This window comes from Hyla sarda, chromosome 12 (genome assembly GCF_029499605.1).
Source record: "Hyla sarda isolate aHylSar1 chromosome 12, aHylSar1.hap1, whole genome shotgun sequence".
NCBI lineage: Eukaryota > Metazoa > Chordata > Amphibia > Anura > Hylidae > Hyla > Hyla sarda.
Window position 1 is genome coordinate 33,244,667 of NC_079200.1, and position 13,342 is coordinate 33,258,008.

The 13,342-nt window shown below is 43.5% G+C and overlaps 1 protein-coding gene across 4 annotated transcripts in view; it reads left to right on the forward strand.

Annotated features, from left to right (window-relative positions):
* ARHGAP23 (Rho GTPase activating protein 23) overlaps window positions 1-13,342 on the forward strand; it is a 134,273-nt gene that overhangs the window by 90,222 nt on the left and 30,709 nt on the right. For 3 of the 4 annotated variants that reach the window (XM_056547471.1, XM_056547469.1, XM_056547473.1), the window contains exons 11-15: window positions 6,453-6,590; window positions 6,728-7,021; window positions 7,846-7,907; window positions 9,215-9,339; window positions 9,571-9,692. In XM_056547471.1, the coding sequence (XP_056403446.1) occupies window positions 6,453-6,590; window positions 6,728-7,021; window positions 7,846-7,907; window positions 9,215-9,339; window positions 9,571-9,692 (741 nt within the window). The remainder of the gene's footprint in view (window positions 1-6,452; window positions 6,591-6,727; window positions 7,022-7,845; window positions 7,908-9,214; window positions 9,340-9,570; window positions 9,693-13,342) is intronic. The other variant, XM_056547470.1, reaches the window with a different exon arrangement.

Here is a 13,342-nt window from a genome sequence, read left to right on the forward strand (position 1 = left end):
AAAAAACATTTTTTATAGACATATTTGGTATCGCCGCGTGCATAAATGTCCGATCTATTAAAATAAAATGTTAATGATCCCGTACGGTGAACGGCGTGAACGAAAAAAAAATTTAAAAGTCCAAAATTCCTACTTTTTTAATACATTTTATTAAAAAAAAAATTATAAAAAATGTATTAAAAGTTTTTTATATGCAAATGTGGTATAAAAAAAAAGTACAGATCATGGCGCAAAAAATGAGCCCCCATACCGCCGCTTATACGGAAAAATAAAAAAGTTATAGGTCATCAAAATAAAGGGATTATAAACGTACTAATTTGGTTAAAAAGTTTGTGATTTTTTTTAAGCGCAACAATAATATAAAAGTATATAATAATGGGTATCATTTTAATCGCATTGACCCTCAGAATAAAGAACATGTCATTTTTACCATAAATTGTACGACGTGAAAACGAAACCTTCCAAAATTAGCAAAATTGCGTTTTTCGTTTTAATTTCCCCACAAAAATAGTGTTTTTTGGTTGCGCCATACATTTTATGATATAATGAGTGATGTAATTACAAAGGACAACTGGTCGCGCAAAAAACAAGCCCTCATACTAGTCTGGCGATGAAAATATAAAAGAGTTATGATTTTTAGAAGGCGAGGAGGAAAAAATGAAAACGTAAAAATTAAATTGTCTGAGTCCTTAAGGCCAAAATGGGCTGAGTCCTTAAGGGGTTAAAGGGAATCTGTCAGCTGCAATTCATGCTCCAAAATGCTGTCACTGTTAGGTAGCATTTGTCTCCTTGCTCTTACGGTTATCTATCATATATCTGTCAGTGCTTCCATAACATAGAAAAATGCTTTTTTTTCTTTGTTGCCAAATGACAGAGGCATTTCCAAGTCCCAGAAGTCCTGTGCTGTATCAGCCCTTCATTCCCCCTAACGGCCCTGTCCCTGCTTGATTGACAGGCAGCTGGAAGCCAAGCCTAAATCTTGCTTTGACTCTTTTAAATGGCTTTGACTGTCAAATAAGCAGGGATAAGGATGGGAGGGGGCGTGCCTGATCTGCTCAGGACTGGACACCACTTTAAAGGGGTACTCCGCTGCTCAGAATGCTGAAGCCGGCGCCCAGGAGCTCATGACGTAATAGCCCTGCGCCCCTCATGACGTCACGCCCCGTGACAGCTGACAGACGTCATGAGGGGGCGGGGCTATGACATAATGAGCTCCCGGCTCCAGCGTTCGGAACAGTTTGTTCCAAACGCTGATCAGCGGAGTACCCCTTTAGCACTGCTCCACAGAATTATAGTATAATGAAAAGCGTTCTGGAAGCACAGACAGATATATATGAAAGGTTTTGTATGTTTCTTTGGCCCAGCAGCAGTTTAGAACATGAATTGCAGCTGACAAATTACCTGTAAGAAAACGTTGGTTAAAGTAAGATGTGACAAATTCAACAAGAGGCGCCGGCACAGTGGCTGTTTGTGTGCCAGATATAGAACTCTGTGCCAGATATGAGCTGACATATTTATAAAAAGGCTTATAACGGAGCTCCGGTTCCTGTGGTTAAGGATATGACATCACATGCCCACTCAGCCAATCAGCAGCTGATTGAGAAGGTGTGTGACGTCACACCACCAAATTCAGAAGGGTGCTCAGGCGGCCTTCCCACGCCAAATATGTGCAAGAAAATGCTCTGCCCAGATGATCCCTTTAACCTCCCTGGCGGTATGATTCTTTCTGGAAATTTGTACCAAAAGCGGTACAATTTTTTGCACTGAATCTCACATCTCCCCCATCACATTCCCCCTCCCTTGTCACATCCCCCCGTCACATTCTCCTCCCCTCCTTGTCACATTCTTCCCCCCCTTGTCACATTCTTCCCCCCTTGTCACATTCTTCCCCCCTTGTCACATTCTTCCCCCCTTGTCACATTCTTCCCCCCTTGTCACATTCTTCCCCCCTTGTCACATTCTTCCCCCCTTGTCACATTCTTCCCCCCTTGTCACATTCTTCCCCCCTTGTCACATTCTTCCCCCCCTTGTCACATTCTTCCCCCCCTTGTCACATTCTTCCCCCCCTTGTCACATTCTTCCCCCCCTTGTCACATTCCCCTCCCCCTGTCAAATCCCCCCTTGTCACATCCCCCTCCCCCTGTCAAATCCCCCCTTGTCACATCCCCCCCCCTTCATGTCACATCCCCCCCTTCATGTCACATTCCCCCCCCTTCATGTCACATTCCCCCCCCTTCATGTCACATTCCCCCCTTTGTCACATTCTTCCTATCCCCCCCCCCCCCCTCTCACCTTGTCCTGCAGCAGGATACACTGGGTTTGCCGGCAGATTTCAAACCTAGTGTATTTGCTACAGAACAAGCCCTTTCCCCTTCAGCCAATCACAGGCTTTACACCACTGCGGCCTGTGATTGGCTGAAAAGTGAAAGGTCCTGTAAGATGAATAGAGCAGGGACCAGAGCGCACGGAGGGGAACGACATCTTCAGGGAGCGGGACTAGGTGAGCAAAAGTTTTTTTTACTTTACTACTTTTTCCGTTTACATTTAGCTCAGTGTTTTTCTAACAGGGGGCCTCCAGCTGTTGTGAAACTACTACTCCCAGCATGCCCGGACAGCCTTTGGCTGTTCGGGCATGCTGAGAGTTGTAGTTTTGCAACAGCTGGAGGCCCCCTGGTAGGGAAACACTGACTTTTAGTATTTTTCTTTACCTGCTCTGGCCGGCCCCCGCAACGGGAGCCGACCAGAGCAGATAATCACATGTTTTCCCGGGGGCCGCATCGCTATATCGCATTGCTTTTGCGATATATCGTGCAGCCCGGCCGGGAACTCTGTAATTCTACCCCGAGCGTGACTCGGGGTTACCGATCCTGGCAGGGAAAATTAACCCCGAGTCACGCTCGGGAATACCGCTCAGGAGGTTAAGTCACGCCTCCTGCTGCTGAGCCACACTCACTTTTCTGAAAAATGTTATAAAAACCAGCAAGAAGTCACAAATACCTCCCCCTCCCTTCTGCATTTACTTTAACTTCTCTTGTATTTAACATCTTAATAACCACTTCCAACAAATTCCCATAGTCCTGCTACATTGTCCAGATACCGTGAAGAGTTAGTTTCCCTTCACTTGGGTGGCAGGATACATTAAACTTCCCAGGCAACTTGCATGGGATCTCCCAGCATCACAGTTTTGGGAATTTGTATGATCACTTGAGTCTCGGAGCAATTCATGGGCTACAAGATTGCCTGGGAAGTTTAATGTATCCTGCTGCTCGAGCAAAGAGAGATTTGCACTTTAAACCCTTAAGGACTCAAAACAATCTTGGTTTTCGGACTTTCGTTTTTTCCTTCTCATTTTCTAAAAATTAGGACACGTTCAATTTTGCACCTACAGACTCATATAAGGGCTTGTTGCTTTTGGCATCATTAATTGTACTTTGTAATGACATCACTTATTTTATAACATAATCTGTGGCGAAATGGAAAAAGACACCATTTTGCGAATTTTTAGGGCTTCCATTTCTACGCAGTGCACTTTTCGGTAAAAATTAGACGTTATCTTTATTCTGTAGGTCCATACAGTTACAGGGATACCCAATTTATGTAGGTTTTATTTATTTTACTATTTTAAAAAAATTATAACTACATGCACCAAAATTAATACGTTTAAAACTGTCATCTTCTGACCCCTATAACTTTTTTATTTTTCCACTTACGGGGCTATATCAGGGCTGATTTTTTGCGCCATGGTCTGTAGTTTTTATTGGTACCATTTTTGTTTTGATGGGACTTTTTGATAGCTTTTTCTTAATATTTTTATGGTATATGAAGTGACCAAAAATTTACAAATTTGGACTTTGGTATTTTTTACGTGTACGCCATCAACCGTGCGGTTTAACTAACATTATATTTTAATAGTTTGGACATTTACGCACACGGCAGTGCCACATTTTTTTATTACATTATTTTATTTAAAAAATAGGAAAGGGGGGGTGATTCAAACTTTTATTAGAGGGGGGGGGGCTTATTCACATTTATTCTCTTATTTTGTTACCACTTTTTAAATTTTTTTTTATATTTTTTAGTCCCCTTAGGAGGCTATACCATGCAGTCTTTTGATTGCATACACTGTTCAATTCTGTGTCATAGCATAGCATTGATCAGTGTTACTGGCACTCTGCTGCGCAGGCATGGAGCAGTAGATCGCCGATCGGACAACGAGGAGGCAGGTGAGGGCCCTCCTGTCATCCAGTAAACTGATCGGGACATCGCGATTCTGTCGCGATAGTCCTGATCAGCTCCGCTGGGCTGCTGGGATAATTTTACTTTCAGTTTAGACGCCACGATCAACTTTGTCTAAAGGGTTAATGCCGGGCATCTGCCTGATCGGCGGTGCCCAGCATTAGCCGTTGGTCCTGGCTGCCTGTAGCAACCGGGATCCATGGGGTTTAACCTATTATCCACTGGTGAGAAAGGTTTAAACCCCATTAGCGGGATCAGGGTGTACCGGTACGCCCTGAGTCCTTAAGGACTCGGGAACGGGGGCGTACCTGTATGCCCTGCGTCCTTAAGGGGTTAAAGTAATGGATGACCCTTAGGGTATGTTCACACTGCTCCAAATCATATTACAATGAAAGTTCTATTTACTTTAATGGACTTTCCGCTGCCCTGTTTACACTGATGAATTTCTGCTAGCGGAATTCTGATGGAATTCCTTTTGAATTCCTCAGTGTGAACGCACCCCCAGGGTATATTCAAAGGATAAGAATTGTGTGAGGAATCTATAGACAATGAGCAATAGTCTATCCATATTAGATTGGCTGGGCTCCAGCACCCCTGCCAATCTGCTGGTTGATGGGGTCTCAGCTTTTGTGCGAACGCTGCAGCCTCTTCATTGTTTCCAAGTGCTTGTACCTGCGCTCCTTTAGTTAATAGTGGAGGTGCAAGGTACAGGCAGTGCATAGTTGTATGTTTCACTTGAATGGAGCTCTAATGGAGGTTCAGTGATCCCTCAACTTACAATGGCCTCAACATACAATAGTTTCAACATACAATGGTCTTTTCTGGACCATCGTCACTTGAAACCAGACTCAACATACAATGTACAGACAGTCCAGATCTATGTAACGTGTCACAACTAGAGGAACTGACCAATCAGAATGGACATTCACTGGTAAATCACCTCTATTACTGAAGCGCATGCACTGACTGACTGTCTTGTAGCGCCCCCTACAGTACAGGGAGGAACTACAAGTTCTGTACTACTCCTTACCTGTGCCAGGGTTAGCTGCTCCTTTTGGACACCAAGTAAGGGCGGCTCCATTTGGGACACTGTGTGTACTGTATAGGACCCTGAAGAAGCTCCTGTCCTCTACATAAACCATCGTTTCCCAACCAGGGTGCCTCCAGCTGTTGCAAAACTACAACTCCCAGCATGCCCAGACAGCCAACAGATGGAGGCACCCTGGTTGGGAAACACTGAAATAGACAGTGATTACAGCTCCCAGCAGATCTTTCTTACTTTTATATGTAAGGATTTGCTTTATCTGTATTAGTTTTCTACTTATTTTTCTTTAATCCTCACTTTTTCCTATTTTCGGATGACATTTTGGTGGCTTCAGAACCAATTACCAGGTTTCCATATAATTATGGTCTCAACATACAATGGTTTCAACATACGATGGTCTTTTCTGGACCATCGTAAGTTGAAACCAGACTCAACATACCATGCTACGGACAGTCCAGATCTGTGAAACGTGTCAATGGCCGGAAGAACCGACCAATCAGAATGGGCATTCACTGGTAAAACCCCTGTATTGCTGAAGTGTATGCACTGACTGATGTCTGGTAGCGCCCCCTACAGTACAGGGAGGTATTACATGTTCTGTACACTTTACCTGTACCAGGGTTAGCTGCTCCTTTGGACACCAGGTGAGGGCGACTCCATGTTACTTTTTTAGGACATTGTGTGCTGTACAGGACCCTGAAGAAGGTCCTGTCCTCTACATAGACCAGTGTTTCCCAAGCAGGGTGACCCCAGCTGTTGCAAAACTACAACTCCCAGCATGCCCGGACAGCCTTTGGCTGTCCGGGCATTCTGGGAGTTGTAGTTTTGCAACAGCTGGAGGCACCCTGGTTGGGAAACACTGACATAGACAGTGATTACAGCTCCCAGCAGATCTTTATTACTTTTATATGTAAGGATTTGCTTTATCTATATTAGTGATCTACTTATTTTTCTTTAATTCTCACTTTTTCCTATTTTCGGATGACATTTTGGTGCCTTTAGAACCAATTACCAGGTTTCCATAGTTCTGGTCTCTACATACAATGGTTTCAACATACAATGGTCGTCCTGGAACCAATTAATATTGTAACTTGAGGGACCACTTGTATATGTAATGTAAATAGGCGTGAAACGACACATCACAATCTTGTTTCTCTCCAATTCCCTGCAGTCTTTGGATAGTTTGGTTGCGTCTGAGGACGGTCGGTCTAAACGCCATTCAGCTTCTGAGCTTTCAGATCCAGAGCTCAGTGATGTGCACCGGGAAGGATGGCTGCTCTATAAACAGATTCTCACCAACAAGGGCAAGGTATGGCGGCAGGGGATGTAGAGTAGTTATTTGTATGTTGTGTGACCACTGTTTTTTCTTTTCTCTACCACTCAGTGACCAATTTCCCGTCTACGCCTCGTTCATGGTAAAAATCTATTTCTCTTGTCCCCTTGTAGAAGGTTGGCGGCGGGCTTCGTCAGTGGAAGCGCGTGTACTCCATCCTGCGCCCTCACCTCCTCTTCTTGCACAAGGAGCGTCCAGAGACACGGGGTCCAGGGCCAGGTGAGGAGGAGCAGCCGATCAGCATCCTTGGAAGCCTGGTGGACATCTCTTACAGCGACACCAAGAAGAAGCACGTCTTCCGGCTGACGACACCTGACTTCTGTGAATATCTCTTTCAGGCTGAGGATCGGGATGATATGTTGGGCTGGGTAAAAGCTATCAGAGAGAACAGCCGGGATGAGGGTGAGGTAAGGTGGCTGATCCAGCCTAACAATGCCCTAAAAGCCATCAAAAGGCAGATAAACAATAAAAGGCTAAGGATTAAAGTAGGAGGCATGTAAGAAGTTTTCAGATGTGGAGCACTAATCTGTGCATTAGAGGAAAATAGAAGAGGGTTTATGCAACAGGACATTATGTCAAGAGATAACTGCAGATTCTTCTCTGTGTAACATTGTAATGTTAATTTCTAAATTGTATTTGAATTTGAAGTTAAAGGGTACCTCTCATCAAATACACTTTTGATATATTTTAGATTAATGAATGTTGAATAACTTTCCAATAGCATGTTAATGAAAAATATGCTTCTTTCTATTGTATTTTTCCCGATCAGTCCTGTCATCAAGCATTTCTGACTCATGCTGGAGTCCTAAACACTCAGAGCTGCCAGCCTGCTTTGTTCACAGCCAAACAGGCTGTGAACAAAGCAGGCTGGCAGCTCTGAGTGTTCTCCTTTGTGAACAAAGCAGACTGGCAGCTGGTAGTGTTTAGGACTCCAGCATGAGTCTGAAATGCTTGCTGCCAGGACTGGTAGGGAGACCCCTAGTGGTCATTTCTTCAAAGTGGAAAATTAAATAGAAAGAAGCATATTTTTTAATAACATGCAATTGTAAAGTTATTCTGCATACATTAATCTATCATATATCAAAAGTTTTTTTTGATGAGAGGTACCCTTTAAATTTGTTACATTAAAGAGCTAGAAGTATGTGAATTTTAGAAATGTTAGTATATAAACAAGTAATGTAGGTTACAAGATGTGGGACTAACCGTTCCCATTCCTTTCTCTTCCTCCCAGGACCCTGGCTTTGCCAGTCATGCTTTGATTAACAAGAAGCTTAATGACTATCGCAAAGTGAGGTAAGATGACTATAGCATTGAAGACACTTGTTCCCTAATATCATAAAGCCAATGGGGGGACACACACACTTTTTGGTCAAAAAGTTTACACCAAAAAAGTGTTTGCACAATACACTCCAGTTTTCAAAAAAGTGAATGTGTTGTCACATTTTTTTTATAGCTTTACTTGCAAATTCTGGTGGAAAGTGTACACTAGCAGAGGTTCCGTCAGGCGGCCACCGCCGGCACAGTGGCCCGCAGGGCACTGCACTGTCACCATTGATGGCTATGCAGTACTCGCGGAATTCCACGCAAAGAATGAACATGTTGGGGGAGATTTATGAAATCCTATCCAGAGGAAAAGTTGCTGAGTTGCCCATAGCAACCAATCAGATCGCTGCTTTCATTTTTGAAAAGGCCTCTGACAAATTAAAGAAGCGATCTGATTGGTTGCTATGGGCAACTCAGCAACTTTTCCTCTGGACAGGTTTTCATAAATCTCCCCAGTAGTTTCTTTCACAGTTTCAGCGGCAGAATTGTCCGTCGCTGAAATTCCGCAGTGTGAACGGGTCTCGCAGAAGACCCATTCACACTGATGATAATGTTCACAGCGCGGAATTCCGTGAAATCCGTGAGAATTCAGTGTGAACATACCCTTATATATTGCATTTTTTTACTTGACATTGCAAAATAATATTTTATAAGTATTTTCATACTATATTTATTTTTAAATGGGGCCCGAACATATAATCTAGTGGGACTTAGTTTGAACTTGAGGCATTTTTGGCTTTGTGGTACTGTCACAGTACTGCCATGATTTTCTAAATTTTACAGTGGTTATGCAAATCCCAATTAAATACACCTTTTTTTTTGGGTGGGGGGGGGGGGAGATTTACAATTGGTGATTTAAATTTTTGGCACAAAATGGAAAAAAAATGGTGTGAAATAAAAGTGGTGCAAAAAAATTAACATTTTCTAAGGCAACTAATCCCTTTAAACCCTATAAACCTTTAAATATATAAAGACCAATAGAAAACCAGTAAGAAAAAATGCTGTCATTTGTTTATTTTTTTTTACTTTGGATTTTTAATATGTACCCCAATGTCTTCCTTTTTTATGATGTTGTTTCTAGATCATAAATTCTGTGCTGATTAATATATCTTTAAGCTCCAAACTGTCTTATCATTGCGCCCCTATGCTCTCTCTAGCAGTGACTGCAGGTAGCAAGCATTTACGTGTCTGTCTATGCAGGGGGTTTGGAGCTTTATTTTAGAGAAGCAAAATTCACTTTAAGGATCAAGGTATTAATCTCCTTTTTTTCATTCTAGTGTTACCGGGGCTAAGCCTGACACATCCCCTAAGGGGACAAGAAGTTTAGGCATTCGATCAGATCTGTTATGGGCAACAGGTCTGGCTGCCCCTCGCTCACCCAAGCAGGACAGTGCTGTAAAAGGTAGGACAAGATCTGTTTTTACGAATATCATACTGTGATATAGTTATTGAGTAGCACTAGAATATGTTTGTTTCTCAGTCTCTCTGCCAACTTATTTTTTACTTGATGTAACATGTATCATTTGTTACAAATTGAGTCTTACTGTCTCTATATTAACTGTATTGAAATGACAAAAAATCATGAACATTTTGATACCCTACAAATTGATGACTATAGGATTTTTTTGTCTAGCAGAGGAAGGGCCTTCTTCCAAAGTTCCTTGGGGAATCAACCTCATGAAGAAAAACAAAAAGTGTCCACCAAGGGCTTTTGGAGTAAGATTAGAGGATTGCCAACCAGCAGAAGAGAACAAGGTAAGGGTGCCCTCTGATATGGGTGTTATGCGAGGGCATACGCAAAGGGTTGGTTTCACAGTTTTAACCGTCCCTTTGCTCCCCTTTTTAATGGTATGGCGGTCTTTCCTAGAACAGCAGAGAGAATGAAAAAGAAACAAGCAATGTACATCCCTCTCCTCGGCAAAGCCAGTGCTGATTGGTGGAGCAGCAGCTAGCTGACTTCTCTAGTACTCCACCAATCAGAGCCTCTGCTTGCATGCTGACAGAGACCATGGCACTGCTGCAGAGTAAGTGCTGCTCACACCTCTGTCAGACCGAGCCTGCAGCTGAACGATATAGGTAGTGTACATATTGTACTTACATACCGGCCCTCAGGGCAGTAATCTTTACATGTACAGTCTATAGAGGGGTCCATTGTCCTCTGGGTGAAGTTAGTATACTTTAGTAACTAACACAAGCTAGAGGGCACTGCTGTGGAGAAAGACCAATTGTGTCAGCATGTACTATGGAGGCTAGCGATCTGTCACTGTAACAACGCGGAGTCCTGATGCCTGTGGGTCCGGAGGTGCTGGGAACCAAGAAACCCGAAGTCTCTCAATAACAAACATAAGAAGACAAAAAGGTACCCGCACTCACCGCGAGGAAACAGCAGACCAACTTCTATGGCATCTCAGACAGATCCGACCTTCAGGCTGACAGCAGGGCGCTCAGAGTGGAGGCGACTGCCGGCAAAGTTTTGCGCAGATCACGCTTCTTCCGGCCTCGTACGAGGCCGGAAGAAGCGCGATCTGCGCGAAACTTTGCCGGGAGTCGTCTCCACTCTGAGCACCCTGCTGTCAGCCTGAAGTCGGATCTGTCTGAGATGCCATAGAAGTTGGTCTGCTGTTTCCTCGCGGTGAGTGCGGGTACCTTTTGTCTTTTTATGTATGTTAGTATACCTTAGGGTTGCCACCTTTCTTGCAAAAAAATACCGGCCATAGTAATTTGCATAATTCATTATATATGCGTGATATCACAGGATACACATGCGGTGGAAATTTTGTCCTATTCTGACCCATATAACTTTTTTTTCTCTCCTTATATGGGGCTGTGTGAGGGCTTATTTTTTGCACCCCAGTCTGTCGTTTTTAACAGGACCATTTTAGTTTTGATGGGACTTTTTGATCGCTTTTTTTTAATTAAATTCGGGAGTTGCAGTTAGTTACTAACTACAACTCCCAAGTAAGTAGTAGATATGGCCCTACCTCTGTAATGGTGCCCAAGTAGGATCCTCGTTATGAATATAATACAAACTTGGCACTCATATGCTAGTGAATCAGTGGATTTTTATTATAACAGTCCATAACAAACAATATTGACCTTTCAATCCTTCTCGGACCTTCCTCAGAATTATACTAAAATAAAAAATGACAAAACATCAGAAATCAGGACATGGATGTCAAGGTAAGTACGTGCACATAGGGTGATATATAGAAAATATATACATAATAATAATATGCATATTTACAATGTATAATATATAAAATAGCTCTAAGAGGTAGGCAACAAAGGATTGTGGTAATATGCTCATAGGGTGATGGCAGAAAAATTAATATAGTGGGGGCATATTAGTCATATAGCTCTAGAGCAATATATAGTAAACAACGATTGAGTGATAAAGCAAGTGGTAAATACAATATTGCTGCAACATTATGATAATATATATCACATACATAGCGTCATCCCAGTGGGTATTCTAAAAGGAGCATTCATGAAGAAATTACATATATTAGTCCATAGGAACTCCTAAACTTGGTGAGGATCACATGAATAACAGATGCAGAACATACTGAGAGGCAGGTGTCAAGGATATAAACCTAAAAGGAGCAGGGTAAAACATAGCCAGAATTAAGTCCAGTGGAGGAAAAACTTACCAGGACTGGTGCGGAGGGGAGATTAGAGAGGAAAAAAGGCCGTACTGAAGAGCAGAATGTGCAGTGACCGAAGTCGCTAGAGCAGTCTGAGCGGAAATGAAAGTAGCGCGGCTTTAAGTCCTGAAAACAAGGCTGCTGAGACGTCTCCTGTGCTCTGAATGAAGGAGTCGGGGAAGGGCGTCACTGAAATTCATGTGCATTCCAAAGCACCGATGTGCAGTCCTGGACCCATAGATCGTAAGAGGAAAAGGCAAATAATGTAATAGTAGGAACAGAGAATAATGGAATCACCGGGTAGAAAGGAAAATGCACATTAGAATAGGGAATTCTAGATACAGAACAATAGGAGGAAAAGTGGAGAATGGAATAGAGGCTAAGGTATAAAAGAAAAAAATGAAAAATAGATATACAGCTGTCACGCCCCCTCCATAGGCTTGCATTGAGGGGGCGGAGCCGTGACATCACATGGGGGCGGAGCCGAGACGTCACTATGCTCCGTCCCTGTGATCGCTGGTAATCAGACCCGGAGCGAGCACGCTTCGGGGGCTGATGCTAACGGAGTGTGGCATGGAAGATCACGGAGGTCCCCAGTGGCGGGACCCCCGCGGTCAGGCATCTTATCCCCTATCCTTTGGATAGGGGATAAGATGTCTTAGCGCCGGAGTACCTCTTTAAGAAATATGGGTCAAAAATTATTTTAAAAAAGTTGTACAATGTAACATATTGAAAGGCTGCATTCACACTCTGTAAATTCAGACTACTGTCAAATTCTGTCCCTAAATTCAGACTACATTAGTGCTTGTACCACTACCACCATCATGGAACAGGGTCTGTTCCATGTTGGGGGCAGTAGTACAGGGGCTGCGGGATTGATCGCAGTGGGTCTCACTTCTGAGACCTGATCCGATCAGAAGTTATTAAGCAAGGGAGCGGGCGGCATGCTCCTCCCCAGCGATGTACAGTGTACTTTCATTTTTGAATTCCCCGCTGGGAGCCCTGAATGGCCAGTACTGAGGAGTCATTCAGGGCTCCTGGCGGGGTTTTTAAATAGAAGCGCTGCAGTGGGGAAAGATTTATAGAATCCCCGGGGGGCTATATGTCTGCCCCCCCAGCGCTTCTATATATCTTGCCCGCTACTGCACTGCAAGTCTTTCCCCCGCAGCGCATTTATATGCGTATTGTCCCCGCAGCGCGCGTGTGTGTATGTATGTATGTGTGTGTATATATATATATATTCTCCCCCCCCCCTATCATAAGCCCCCGGCAGTGCTATGAATGAAAAGTTTACTATTAGCAGCGAATTAGGTCAGGAAGCCGTCCGGCCCGATGCGCTGCTGAAAGAATACTTGTCTTTCATAGTGCTGCGGAGGCATAGACATATGGATATATGTCTGACCCCCGCAGCACATCTATATACAGATGCCGCCACAGCGCTATGAATGACAAGCATTCTTTCAGCAGCGCACTGGCTAGATGCGCTGCTGTTAGAATACTTTTCATTCATAGTGCTGCCGGGGGCTTATGATAGCGCTGCAGGGGGAAAATATATATACACATGCGTTGCAGGGGATATATTATTGTGCTGCGGGGGACAAGACATATATAAATGCGCTGCGGGAAGCAAGACTTATATAGCGCAGCAGGGAGCAAGATATAAAAAAGTCTGGAGACCAGACCTATATTTTGTCCCTCAGGCTTTCATGCCTTTGGGGAAATTGTTTATTTTCCACCTTGATTGGAGTGACCTGTGATCAG